This window comes from Cryptomeria japonica, chromosome 4, assembly GCF_030272615.1.
Source record: "Cryptomeria japonica chromosome 4, Sugi_1.0, whole genome shotgun sequence".
Classification (NCBI taxonomy): domain Eukaryota; kingdom Viridiplantae; phylum Streptophyta; class Pinopsida; order Cupressales; family Cupressaceae; genus Cryptomeria; species Cryptomeria japonica.
Window position 1 is genome coordinate 47,500,852 of NC_081408.1, and position 15,573 is coordinate 47,516,424.

Here is a 15,573-nt window from a genome sequence, read left to right on the forward strand (position 1 = left end):
CGTGTGTGGAGGTTAGAATTTGCTAAGTGTGAAGAGGGGAGAAGTATCTCCATAAGTCACTCAAAAAACAAGCTAACACAGCATACATGTGAAAGAAAACCACAAACATACACTTATAATGGAGGTAACAACTCATACACAGCATGCATAAGTTAAAGTAAGGCAAGAATGGTAGCTTCAATTTATTCAAAGGCCAAAGGCCAAACTTACAATTGCAGAAATGCAAAAAATATTACAAGTCTTCAAGAGAAAAGAAGAGCATAAGAAAGCTCAAGCCAACAGGGAGAGAACCCTTTACAATGAGGCATGACAGCCTTATATAGAAAAAATGGGTTACAATGGTGATCATGACCACTGCATGTCAGTCTAGAAGTGCAGGGAAGTACATGCACTTGGCTTGTGCATGCAAGCAACCTAGCCATACCACCAAAGGCAACTCTGAGGAAGGTGGACTGACTAACCTTCCAAAGTCAAACATGACATAAGTCACCAAGCATGGCCCCGTACCTCCTTTGATGGAAATCCTGCCAAAAACATTTAATGCACCCTTGTGGCTCCACAAAAGAAAGTGCTCAAGTCACCAAAACTGTCGGAGCATTAAAAGCCTTAAATGCTGATCACGCCATCCGGAAGTGTCGTCAGTCGGAAGGAAGCTCGGAGACATTGGAAGTTCGGACTCCCGAAGTGAGGAAGACAAGGGAAGGAGCAAGGAACTTAGGAACCTCGGGGTTCCGGAGTTCCTGGATAGAGAGAAGAAGAGAAGGAAAGGATCTTCGGAACCTCGGGGTTCCGGAATTCCGGAGGAACTAGAAAGAGAAAGCAAAAGGGGAAGGAACTTCGGAACCTCGGGGTTCCGGAGTTCCGGGGAGAAGAAGGAAGAAGGGGAAGGAGGGGTCCGAGGTTCCGGGAAAGCCAAGGGAAGGGAACTTCAGGACCTCGGGGTTCCGAAGTTCTGGGGAACTGCGCAAAGGGAACTTCGGAACCTCAGGGTTCCAAAGTTCCAAAGAAGAAAGGGAAAGGCTAAAGAGAGAAGGGGAACTTTGGAGCCTCGGGGTTCTGGAGTTCCGGGCAAGGAGAAGCCTAAGAGAAGAGGCGAAGGAAAGGAAGGCTAGGAACTTGGGAACCTCGGGGTTCTAGAGTTCCGAAGAGGGGAGGAAAAAAGGGACAAGGAACTTCGGAACCTCGGGGTTCCGAAGTTCTGGAAGAACTAGGGAGAGAAGGCAAAAAGGGGAAGGAACTTCGGAACCTTGGGATTCCGGAGAACTGGAGAAAAGCTAAGGGAAGGAAGGGAACTACGGAACCTCAGGGTTCCGGGGAGTTCCGGAGAAGGAAAGAAAATGGCTAAGGCAAAGAACTTCGAAACCTCATTGTTCCAGAGTTCTGGAGCAGGAAGAGGGAAAGAGACAAGGGCAAAGAACCTCGGGATTCCGGGATTCCGAGGAAGGAGAAAAGACCAAGGGGGGAACATCCTTCGGACAAGGCAACACTTCACACTTCATGATTCTTCTTTGCCTGATCAACTGGGGCCGCGCCGGTCCACGGAAACATATATCTGATCGGTTCTCACTAATGGACCAAGGGTGTCATAAAATGACAACACTACCCTCATCATCTATTGGTCAATTATTCAATGGACATGTGTCCCACTCAATGTAATTTTATCATTGGTCAAGCATTAAACAATTTGTAATGGGCATAACAAACCTTAATTAGGGTTTCCATCTTTCAATCTCGACCATTGATGTGAATTTGATCTTGGCCATTCATTGTAATGAGAGCACTATATAAGGCTCCACTTCTTCATTTGTAAAGAATAACAGTTGATAATTAGTAGAAAGTAAAAGATAGCTAGAGTAGAGTAGGAGAAAAAGAGATTGATGTTAAGACATTGTTGCAAGAAGCATGTAAATTTCATTGAAGATATGGTGAACTTCATATGTTGACTCAACAATTTGCACGGCCTCTACTTCTCGTTTATTTTCATATTAGATGGTGATAACTAGATGGATGAAAGAACTTTGTGAATGATCGATGGTGGAATTATTATGTTCATAGTCATACTACTAGTATTTCAATGATTGTGAAGTATCTTGTGTAGTCAATTGAACTCATTTAACCAAAGCTTAACTTCAATTACTACTTCATTGATATGCATTGCTTTGATGGTATTTATGTCTATGGTGGTGATTTGAACATCATACGCTTACGCACTAAACTTTGTGAAGTTGTTGCTTTGCATGGCAAAGCGAAGTCTAGTTGAGTTTCACCAAAAATCATCCATTATTCTTGCATTCAGAGGCTTAGATAGCTTTCTAAACCCTTTATCCTTTTTTCCCTTTTTTTCAAGTAAAGTAAATTCCATGTTCCAACAACATTCAAGCATTCAAGATTCAATGTAAGTCGACCTTGTGATTCCAGCAATATCACATCATAACACCAAGTCTATCCAAGAGCACGTCAAAACCTAACATTCAGAACCTTGGAGTCATCCCATTTGATCACGTAGTTTAGCACTTGGGAGGATTTTGTTCAAGAGAGGATAGAATACTTAGTATTTTATTTTGTGTTGCATAGTGCATAAAAAATACATAAATAGGCACCTTAGTATAATAACTTGTTGGAATGAGAATGGAAAGTTTTAATATTTGGAATGCTAATAAAGTGAATTTATGTGCCAAGAATAATTTAATAATGAATCAAATCACTTTTCAGGGACATAAGGCTTATTTAATTAATAAAGTGATTTTATATTGTGTTTTCCATAAAGTTACAGGAAAAGGTTACAAAAAGGGGTTTGAGAGCTCGTATTGTGAAGTTTATTCTATTTTCTCTGATGAAACCCTCGTGGTTTGAGAGATTGAACTTGGTTCATCTCAGCCTCTAGAGGCCAAAAACCCTTTGGAGAAGATCAGTTTTGGTGGTAAAAGATTCCACCATAGTTGGTTAAAAGCCAAATCATCCCAAGTTTGACGTTCGCACTTAATCGATTGTGATTAGAAATTTGTGATGTGTTCTTTGAAGACAAATTTCAGTAAATTTGTGATGTCATTTCATAATAATATCTACTTCTATTGCTGGACAGCAAGTTTCATATCTTCTTTGGCGTAAGCATAAGATAGTTGGGTCAAAGTTGAAGTTTTGTGTGAATGAATAACGTAATGGTAATAATATTGAATCCCAAATTTGATGCTCAATGCTGGTGCGACTGGACCTTGCCCGGATGTGGCATTGCTTGGAGGGAATGAATACTTGCTAAGAGTAATATCTGAAGCCAGTGAGAAAATTTATGGTTGTGCATGGGGATAAAGTGGAGGAGGTCACACCTTTCCTAGACATCTTGCATATCATGCTCGATATTTATTTATTGCTGTTCCTATCAATCCTTCCCAAGCCATCAAGTGAAAAGGATTGGTGCTTAAGTTTAGAGTTAATTGCTGAACGTGGTCACTATAGCAGCGAATACATCTAGAGGAAGGCTCACGTGAGTTACCTTGGGTTGATGTGGCTGGCCTTTCTAAGGTATGGAGTTGGAATCATATTTTTATCCTTACCTGGACACTAGATTGGAGTATCAAATAACTGCAGCTTGAAGGAGTTTGGGGTAATTTTTAGTCTCTATAGCTGAGGTGGTTAATGGTCAACAAATAAGAGTTAGGAAGGGTCGAATAAGAAAAAATATTCCATTCTAGCTGCTTTCTTTCTTGCCTCAAACTTATATCTCCTTGGTGTTGAACATGGGGTGAAGGTTCTAAGTAAGTTGAGATTCACAGTGTTCATCAGCTGCTGCTATGTATTACTGTGAATTACAATAATGGATGCATAAAGGTCAGACTTGCACTAGAGGGAGTAGGAGAGACCCCTACGTCTGAGGGAGTCGTACACCACGAGACCCCTACAACTGAGGGAGTGGTATGCCAAGAGCCCCCTATGGCTAAGGGAGAGGTACGCCAGGAGACCCCTACGAACGAGGAATTGGGACGCCAGGAGACCCCTGCAGATGGAGGAGTGTTATAGGAGCCAATCGAGAGTGTAGTAGGAGATATCCCTATGGCCAAGGGAGAGGTTGTTATGACAGAAGGCGAGAGACCAGAGAAGGATGTTGACACATCCTTAGATAGCTGGCTAGGCAGATTTGATGTGGCACTGCATGCAGCCCCACCCCCTTCACCACGTACAATGGCGGATGTTCAGGTCGCGGGTGAAGTGGCTGGAGAAGTCGGGCAGCCTCCTAGCAAGGAGGAAAGTGAGAAAGAAAATACAAACACGGTTATTGATATTGAGGATACGAGCATCCAGCTAGGACAAGGTGGGATGATTGGTGTTGAGTCGAGGCTAGCCAAGTAGAATCATGCAGACGCTCGCATTTGAGTTTCTCGACCAGACCCACAAGATCCTGAGGGGTCCATTCGGAGGTTGCTGATAAAGTTGGATGGATTTGCAGACATTGCACGGGGGATTGCAGACTTGGCCCTACGGGTGGATGTAGGTGCAGTACCTGAGGAAGAGAAGCTCCTAGATTTTATGACTGGGTGCCAGGAGGAGTTTGTACAATAGTTCATACACCATGGCTAGCCAACGGCCAAGACTCAGGAGATGGTGGAGACTTGGTGCCAGACACACATCATGCAGGGACATGGGGTACTTGGGCCCACACTCCAAGGCATGGAAAGTTCATTCTGAGAAATCTTTTTCCAAATGCATAGGGCTCAGGCAAAACAAGAAGTTGCCAAGTCAAAGGTGGCACTCATTTAGAAGGAGCTGGACCGACGAGCAAAGCTTGCAGCTGTTGAGAAGGAACTATGAGTTGAACTGGAGGAGGCGGTAGCGCACAAGAAGACCCTTGTGGTTGAGCAGAGTGCCAAGGTGAAGGAATTGGAGGATAGGATGGCAATACTTACGGGACAAGTGGAACAGAAAGACAAAAACTTAATGGAGGCAGTGTATATGGTGAAGATAGCCCAAGAGCGCCAGCTGGTCGCCGAGCATGCCCTACAGCTCTGTACGGACCAGCTTCAGCACCTTCACCAGTAATTCCTAGCATCCTCCACTGCTCTAGGGACGTCTTCTCACCCTCCTCGTCCTTAGTAGTATCTAGATTGATAAAATCCACTTTGTTTTGTCACTTGGAAGATGACTTCTTTTTTGGGGGGCTTGATGTTGGCGGTAATTCGCCGACATAAGAATAAAACTTGTTTTGTTTAGTTAATGGCCGGGTAATGTTCCCGTAGGAGCTAGTGGGCAGTTAGCGACGTTCGGTATCTCCGCCAACCGTCAAGTAGTATTTATGCTATGTTGTAAGGGAACCCCAGCAATAGTTACTATTGTACATCCAGTTTACCTGATACAATAGAGATATATCATTCTGGCCATAATGTGAATTTTGTTATGTTTTGTGAATTACTTCATGAATAATATCTATGTACTTCCATTATGTTTACTTTGTAATCTAATTTGACACCGTAGTGGTGAACAATCCAGCAGGACAATGCTTTGAGTGGATGGAGCTACAAACCTCCTAGGTTACCTTGGGAACTTGGAATCATATTTGGCTTCAATTTGGATTAGTCTGTTGATATTGAGGACAAGCAATCTTTGGGAAGCAAGGACTATAATGTCCCCACTTTTTAGTTCTCTTGCATTATGCTTGGCATTGAGCTTTTGGGTGGGCATCAGCCTTATCAGAGGGGTTATTTGATACCTATGAGCTCAAACTGTCTAGAGGACTCAGATGACGCTTTTCGATGTAATTAAAAGTTTTTGTTGTGTTCTCCAAGATTCTTGGAAAGGGTATCTATTTATATTGAATTACCTAGTCCGCTTTGATTCTCATTATTCTTCATCGAGATCACTCGAATGCAATCAGTTTTCAATTCTAATACTTTTTTATCACTTTTGCAACTCAAGTGTAATATTGAGTCAGACGTTAATTAATTTTACTAAGGTTGCTATTCTAAATAAAATATTTTAATGGCCACCTTATGTCATAGCTCGTTGGAATGAGAATGTAAAGTTTCAAATATTGGGATGTTGATAAAGTGATTTTATGTGCCAAAAATAATTGAATAATGAGTTCAATCACTCTTCAAAGACATAAGGCTTCTTTAATTAATAAAGCAATTTTATATTATGTTTTTTGTAAAGTTCCCAAAAAAGGTTACAAAAAGAGGTTTGAGAGCCCATTTGGTATTACGAAGTTAACTATATTTTTCTGATTGAAACCCTTGTGGTTTCGAGGATCAAACTTGGTTCATTTCGGCCTCTGGAGGACGAAAACCCTTTGGAGAAGATCAATTTCAACGTTAAAATATTCCACCCTAGCTGGTTACAGGCAGAATTATCTAGGTTTTGCATTTATACATCATAGATTGTGGCTGGAAATTTGTGATGTCTTCTTCAGAGACAAATTTTAGTAAGTTTGTCGTTTCATTTGATAATAATATCTACTTCGATTGCTAGGCATAAGGTTTCATATCTTCTTTGGCGTAAGCATAAGATAGATGGGTCAAAGTTGAAGTTTTGGGTGATTGAATAAGGTAATAGTAATAATATTAAATCCCAAATTTGATGCTCAGTTCTGATGCAACTGGACCTTGTCTAGACGTGTCATTGCTTAGAAGGAATGAATACTTGCTAAGAGTAATATCTGAAGCCAGCAAGTAAATATATGCTAGTGCTATTGATGGAGATACAGGTAATGTAACTGCTGCTGACATAAATCCTCAAACTCAAGTAGATTGATCATTAAAATTGCTGATGCAAAGCATGGCATATAAACATTTTTTAAGTTAAGAACTTCTGGTAGACAAAACATGTCTTTGCTCAATGAAACTAGTGGAAACAGAACCCTCATTACTTGGCTAACAATGAAAAATGCATTAGATAGGGAAAGAAGAAAACATGTAATGGTACAGTTAGATGTGAATGCCTTAAAGGCTATGAAGCGAATTTAAACATTACAAAATGTACCTGACTACTGAAATAGTTACTAAAGAGAATTAACTCCAGGTGAAAAAGTTTAAATTTGCAAAAACTGCTGAATGGGAAGCTGCTCCTGGAGAAGGTGTTCCTCTTCTTAATGATGCTGTAGAAAGCTGCAATGCTCCTATTAAAAGTTTACAACCCAAGCTGAGCCTTGAAAGGCCCAGTTGCTGATACTCATCAGCATCTTAGCTCTCTTTTACTTGGCTGCTGTGATCAGCCGCAAAATTTAAAGATTTTGGTTGTGTGAAATGTTGATATTAGATAGTTGATCAGAGATGATTGATCAGATGACTTTGTTAAAAGCTACTCTTTGATTATGTTTCCCTCTTGGTGGGCATGCAGCTTTTCCTTATTTCTCCCATCTTGATATTAAAAGATATCCATACACTATATGTCTGTGCATTTACACACTCACTTTTATCACATTCATCTATGATACCATTGTTGTCACATATCAGACCGAATAGAGAGTCTCTTGCATGTCGCACTGAGGAAAACAATGGTGTGCTCCACAATATAGGTTTCAACAATATACATTGTGCTCCTTAAAAGGCTAAGTTACCGGTTCGGGTTCGGGTTTGGATTCCGGTTCGGGTTCGGGTACGGATTCGGCAACAAAAAAAAAATCTTGGGTACGGGTACAGGTTCGTCCATACATATATATATATATATATTTTTTAATTATATATATATACCCATATATTATATATATGTTCAATATATACAATCCATACAAAAATAAAATATACAATGTGACTTTCCATACATAAATGATAAATGATAAATCATAAATCCATAATTATTAATTGCCAATGCCAATAAATATTCATATATCACAAATGTAATCAGTAAACTAATAACTAAAGTCTAATATCATATTCATAATTTGCAAAAAAGATAATATTCAAGTTTCAAGTCTTTTTTAAAAAGTCATAAAGGGGTGAATTAGAGTTTTATTATAAAAAAACTATTTTAAAAAGTCTTTTTTATTGTCTTTTTGACCCATGGCCCTGGTTTTTGGAAACCACGAACCTGGGTTCACGCGGGTCCTCCTGGGTTCCACCCGGGTCCTTCCCAGGTGGCTGGGTCGGAGGACCCACAGGGAACCCGGCCACTTGGGAAGGGCCCAAGAGGAACCCAAGGAGAACCCGGGGAGAACCAGGACCGGGCAAGAACCAGAACCCGAACCCAGGCCAAAAGGGGAAGAACCGGTAACTTAGTTAAAAGGGAAAAAGAAACCGGGCATGTGATAAAAATAAACAAAACTAGAGAAAGGGGGGAAAATATGTGCAATGGAAAAATTAAAAAGGACCTTAATTGTAGAAACGATATATATACAATGGCCTTCTTTATCCCACAATAGAGGAGGGGTGATTAATAATTTGACAATCCTTATATAGTCCAAGAAAAAAGCCCGTAAACTCCAAATTCCCCTATACACAATATTTACCATGCCATATTCCTGTAATAATATTTTTTTCTTTTAAGTACATAATTTTAAAAATGATCAAACAAAGTATATCTCAAAATCAGCTATAAGGATATTACCGACAAAATGGCAAATATGAAATCACTCATTCAAGGAAAAAAAAATTAATTCAATAGAGTTTCATGTAACCATCTCCTAAAGATCAACAACCATTTCAAGTTTTGACATTTAATAGAATGCCAAAAAAGAATTGATAATATACAAACATGAGACCAAGATATTCCAACCCCACCACTCTTCACATATACATTACATGAAGGTGAGAAATGCCTTGATTGTGATATTCGTGCATTGATCTCTGAATGAGATTAACATACATGTAGGCCATAGCCAGAGAATTGCATGAGCGGGTTGAAATCTCTTGTCCATTGAATGTACTTTTTTCTCCAATCTTCCCAATCCATCTTTCACGTAAAACAGGCTGATCAATAATTCCAAGAATCTGTAACAGTACAGCATTATATTTATAATATGAGGTGCTGGAATTCAAGTTTTATAGTATCAGCTTTGAAAGAGATGCAATTGATAGTAGACAAGCAAACCCCCAGTCCAAACTTAAAATAAACAATTTTAATGGCACAGAATGCTACTAAATGCAATCTAACATTTATTTTGCAGAACTTTAGGAGGATGCTTTTGCATCTGCTTTTATATATTGATATGAGTACTCTTATTATTATGATACAAAAAACAAAATTCATATTAACCATGTGCTAAGATATAAAACTTGATAGTTGGTGCACTTAGAGCTTTTACCTAAGGTGACAGCTTATTTAACATATTCATAATCATCTATCTCACTCTTATTCATAAAAAACATCTATATTACTTAATAAAATCTCTTATTTCTACTGCTTTGCAGGATTCTGCTCCAGCTTTTCTATTAATAATTGTACTAGTTCGGATCTTCAGCTATTCTTGCCTTTTCATTCTTTTTGTTTCCTAGCTAGGGCCCTTTTGCTCCAATCCCTTGCTACTGTACCTGCAGTGCCTCCAGTCCCTTTGATTTGTTTTTGGTTGTTCATGGACATTAATATAATTTATTTCTTTTTATTGTGTTACACTTTATTATCAAGGAAACCTTCTACATACAAAACATAGTTTATATTAATGGCACTTGTTTAATGATTAACTTAGAGAGTTCAACTCAAGGCTATCAAGAACACTGGTCTCAAGGATATTAGTAACTGCCAAGAAAATTGAGATTAGGAGCTCTAGAAGCTCATATTTCTGAGCTCAAACCTTGTAACAAGAAGTCATTTTCGACCCACAAGTAGACGATGTTGTTGTTACTTAGGTACAAGATGTTGAGAAACCTGCTCTAAATAACCTCTTCATCATTACATTTTTCATTCTACAGTGCCTTGCCAACTTTCATTAAATTATTATTTCTTTTAAAGAATGGTTGTTTCTCTTCTTCCAAAACCCTTATCAAATAAACTTCTTCCATTCTTCTGTGGTGTCAAAGTGCCTGACTAAGATTCTTTTACTTCTCCTCACTCTCTTCTGAACTCTTACCTGAATCACCTTAGTTTCCTCATCTTCTTTCTGCCTCCTTATTTAAATGACAGACGTCATGGCCAAATCCCATCTAAATTTGATCAGCTCATACAGCTGACTTAATATCCGACGGTTAGTGAAACTGTTGTATCATCTACACAGCTATCGATTGACAGATTTTCTAATTTGAGAGAGTCTTTCTTCATTTTGACTGGCTTCAAATGTTGAATCTAAAAGGTCTTTGATGATTCAGAATTACCATTCTAAGCATGTATTACATTAAGCATCCTGAACATATCTTCATGTCAATGATTGAACAGTTACTAGCTGCATGCATAGTACCTCTCTCAATGTTTCTAACAACCTTAATAAATCTCATGACCTAGCCTTTGAAAGGTTCTTCACCTGTTAGAGCTAACTGGCTAACTTCATAGCTCCCTTCTGGTCACCTGCAAGGAAAAGTGAAGTCCTTGATACCATTTAGGAAAGCGTTACACTGAGCTGACCCTCATCTTGTATAAATATAGCTTAGTTATGGCACAGTTGGAATACTATGTAAATTGACTCATTTTCATAATAATTTTATCATCTTTCTGTACATTTATTCTACAAATGCAAAAAAACAAAATAATATTAAAGCAACAATATTTTTAAGTTAAAAATGATTAGACAGGATACAACTTCAAGTCATGTGAGTAACCTAAAGTATCTAATATGACAAATAGCAAATGCTATCATATTAACAATATTTAAAACTTATAATTTTAGAAATAGTTGCTCAAGAAAATTGATTGTATTAAGAAAAATATAAGGTGTTCTCTTTATTAAGAGCAAGGGTAAAGCCAATAACACTATGATCAACAACGAAATCGACAAGGGAGAAATCGGACTGAACAACAAAAAAATCAACTAGGGAGAAATCAGATTGAAAAACAATAAAATCAACAGGGGAGAAATATGACTGCTATAAGAAAAGCAGGCCATATGATTTTGAATTGTAAAGTTAGGTCAGTAGAATTATCCAAGCAAATGCAATGGATTTTAAAAAGTTGACAGGCACCAACGGTGATAAAATTGAAAGTAATTCTGAAGCTGAGCATGAAGAATATGTCTTCATCCTATAAATGGCAAAATTAAAAATGATAATTTATATGATTATCTATTGTATTATATTGCTTTACAGGAGTGCAAACAGGTGGAACCTGGATGAGTTGCTCGATATGGAAAAGTAGTACAGGCAGCAGTTTACCTTCATTGAGAAAATTTGGTGAATTTTGTGGAGTTTCAGAATCCATAGGCATAGACAACTTGCTATCTCATGGGTTATTGTAATATAATGGAGCACAAGAGCGTTCCATATTTACCAGAGAAAGTAGCATCAAGAATTGATTGTTTTCTATATCACCATCACATTTAACAGTCATAAATTTGTAAAAAATGAAGAAAAACAATTGTGTAAACAACTTGGTAATAAAATACCCCCCAATACAATAAATTCTATCATAGTGGAATTGTATCTTAGCCACGTGAATGTAAGAAGAGGTTATAACTATAGTCGATTATAAATGTTAAACTTGGCTGAAGGCCAACAGAAACACATATTTGAGATCAATGTATTTGTTGCAACATGTAAGAAAAAAATTCTTTTGTTTTTTCCTATAACTCTGTTATAATTAATTTGCTAGTAAAACTGCACTTATTGTTTTTCTACATGTTAGCTATAAACACAAAAAAAATCTTAAACCAAAACATACATCATTAAAGATGCAGGCAAACTAATTACATTTTCTGCATCTTCTACCACCTACAATAGTAAACTCTCTCCCCCACCCTCATGATACTACCACATAAGATCATTATGAATTACAATTACAAGTACTAGGAGACTGACTATATGTTAATTGACATCACACTATTATGACCACCATCTAGTCAATGCATTATGCAAAAGAGTGAATGCATAAAAAGTTATTAAATTAAAACAGACAGAAATAAATTCTTGTGCTTGGTCAAACCCTTATGTGTTCATGGTACTGCATATAGTTTGCAAACTCTGTGAGTACTCTCCGAGTTGCTGAGTACTCTATATATTTTGCTCCATGAGTTTTTACGAGTTTAACCCGCAATTTTTATAAACACGAGAAAAACATGGGTAAAAATGCCTGTGCAGGTAAAATGCTGGTTAAAACACGTTTTTTTGCAATTTTTTTTGGCTATAAAACTGTGCATTTTCTCTTTTGAGATGTCAATTTTTAATTTAATACATTTTGTAATTGAACTTTGCCAAAAAAATATGTCTTTTTAAGAACTCTTAAGTTTTAGTACTTTCTAGGTTGCCGAGTTGAACATTTTGGGCTTGCTGAATACTCTCCATGTCCAAATCTGCGAACTATGCTGCACATATTACACAAAAACTTCATACCTTTATTGCAGTTCCCAAAACAAAGAAATAATCTGGTACCAATGGTAGTGATGCCTAAGAAGCTTCAACAAACCAAAATGCTCTACAAATTCCGATTAGAAGAAGTAAGAATGTTTATTACAAACATCAGTACGTTTAGTCTTCATGTGCAGATCTGGAAAGGGCTTCACCTTTTATGCATATACCCTAAATGGCCCTCGCCCTTTATATTCACCATTCCAAAAGCCATTATAGTCTCTATGTAGACTTTTTAAATGGAAAACTTAGCTTTAATTATTGAATGTGTCTGCTCTCAAACTTTAGGTTTCAACTATTAACAGAGTCACCCCTGCCATCACAAAACATAATCCAATACACATCAGCCCACTAAGCAACGCAGCAACCACAGAGCACTGCTAGATGGCACTAAACTCCCAGCATCACGTCCCACTAAGGACCATAATAGCCCTGAAGGTTTCACCCTCCTATTTTATGAGTTGCATCATATAATTATTTCCAGACTGCATAGATCACTATACAAAACTCTCAGATAATGCCATTTTGAGTTAGAATTCTACATATCTATTGTACTTGCAAATTAATGGTGCCATTTTTTGTTACTAAATGGAATCCAATTTCATTCCCATTCCTACGCAACTCTAATGACATTTCATAAATAATATTACAAATAAATTTGATTTATAATACCACCTACTTCGCTAATATAATATTTTGTCACCCAGAATGCTCCTAGAACATGGATGGTGATATGAGAGCAATCTTTTGGTCTTTTCTTGTCTGTATATGCATTGTCGCACAAGGTCAGGTTACATGAAATTGGGTTTTGAAATATATTGATGCTTTGAATTACACCAATAGTTCAAATTCTATTACTTGGAGATTGCATTGTCCAGGTGTACAAATTATATATGGAAACACAGAGAATACATCTGGCAGCTGATGAATGAAAATAACTCCAACAACTCCACCTTCACAACATTGACAAGTTCCGCTCTTTGGTCCCTTCAAAATATCGGTCCAGAAATTCTATATTATTCAGCTCCAAACTGCATTCTCCAGAGTCCAAATAATGGAACTTAGACATCATGGTTGCCCACTTTCCTTTCAAGGTGTCAGATGTTTCCCTTCACCTTGTGAATGGCTCTCATAAGGGCTATTTATGGTCTATTGTTCCCATGAAGTATGGCATCAATTCATCGTTGAGATTCATTACTGCTATTTGAGGGCAGTTGAAAATAACTTCATTTCTTCTTAGACAGTGGGCACAAAAATAAGCATTACAAGAGACCATGTTGAATTGAATATTAAAATTAAAAGTGACAGCAGTATGGGAGGTACTACAAGTACAGGACACATTCAGAGTTGAGACAAAGATGTTGACAATGCTTTTGGCCCTTTGAGTAGTTTTGGGATAAGTAGGAGGGAAGCTACCACTATTGTGAGTTATAGTAAAAGTTGTTATGTTCTGCCATAAGGGAAGAGAAGCCCTTACCCAAGAGATTCCTGGTGTCATATGCAGTTGCACTGACCTCTGACTGCCAATCATTACATGTGTGGCAATCTGCCAGTAATCTTCAATTTAATAAGGCGTGATCCAATGGAACTATTATCACAAAAGCTTGCACCCTTGCTGAGCTATCAACTCAGCAACCTTGTGAAACATGGAAACAACCCCGAAGTGTGGAACCTTGCGCAAGGGGGTTGAATCTCCAGAGAAGGCCGGCTTCTTTCTCAATCCAGGTGCAGGTGTTGAACCAACTCAACACTTCAAAACTAACTCCTAGGCCTATCCTAACAAATTGCAGACGTAAAGGGAAGAGAGAAATGCTTGAAATAAAAGGAGGTGATGCACCAAGAAGAGATTGTTCCTCTCCCTACCCGAAATAACACAAAAAATCAACTGAAACACCCAAGAGATGCACAAACTTCAGTTGTATGACCCAATGCATGTATGAAGGTTAGAGTTCACTGAATGCCAAGAGGGGAGAAGGTTTCCCACAAGACACACTCAGAAATAAATTTAACACAGGATATATGAGAGAAGAACCACAAAACATACACCTATGATGAAGGTATGGAAACATACACAGCATACATAAGTTGAAAGTAGGCAAGAATGGCGATTTCAATTAATTATAAGGCCAATGGCCAAACTTACAGTTGCACAAATGCAAGATAAATACAAGAGAAGTGGGAGAGCAAGGAATAGCTCAAGCTAGCAGGGAGAGAACCCTTTAAAATGAGGCTTAACAGCCTTTATATAGAAAAATGGTTACAAGAGTGATCATGACCCCTGTAATTTAGTCTGGAAGTGCAGGGAAGAGCATGCACTTGACTTGTACATGCAAGCAACCTAGCCATACCCACAAAAGGCAATTCTGAGAAGGGTGGATTGACTGACCTTCCAAAGTCAAAGTATGCAGACATGAAATAAGTCACCACAACAAGCATGGCCTCGTACCTCCCTTGATGGAAATCCTGCCAAAAACATTAAATGCACCCCTGTGGCTCCACAAAAGAAGGTACATAAGTCACCAAAGCTGTTGGACCATTTAAAGCTTTGAGTGTCGATCACGCCATCCGGAAGTGTTGCAAGCCAGAAGTAATTTGGAAGACTTCGGAGACCTGGGTCGCCGAAGTTGGGGAAACTTCGGAGACCTGGGTCACCGAAGTTGGGAAGACTTAGCAACTTGGGAACTTCGGGATTCCGGAGTTCCGAGGTTGAAGAACTAGGAACTTGGGAACCTGGGGGTTCCGGAGTTCCGAGGTTGAAGACTTAAGAACTTGGGAACTAGGGGGTTCCAAAGTTCCGGGATTGAAGACTTGGGAACCTGGGGGTTCCGGAGTTCCGGGGTTGAAGACTTAGGAACTTGGGAACCTGGGGGGTTCAAGAGTTTCGGGGTAGAAGAACTAGGAACTTGGGAACCTGTGGGTTTCGGAGTTCCGGGGTTGAAGACTTAGGAACTTCCTTCTGACGAGACAACACTTCACAATTCATAATTCCATTGCTTTTCTCCTTGATCAACTGGGGCAGCGCTAGTCCATGGAACATATCTCAGATCGGTTCTCACTGATGGACCAAGGGTGTCATAAAATGACAACATTTTTGGCAATTTCTGCGGGAAGCTTGCCTGCTAAGCATGAAGTCCAGAAGCCTTAAGCATCCATTGGGCACTGAGTC

General features: G+C 38.7%; 1 protein-coding gene across 2 annotated transcripts in view; it reads right to left on the reverse strand.

Annotated features, from left to right (window-relative positions):
- Positions 1-15,573, reverse strand: part of LOC131056799 (bifunctional phosphatase IMPL2, chloroplastic) — a 198,859-nt gene that overhangs the window by 146,480 nt on the left and 36,806 nt on the right. For both annotated transcript variants that reach the window (XM_059219556.1, XM_057991069.2), the window contains exon 5: positions 8,788-8,912. In XM_059219556.1, coding sequence (XP_059075539.1) covers positions 8,788-8,912 — 125 coding nt within the window. The remainder of the gene's footprint in view (positions 1-8,787; positions 8,913-15,573) is intronic.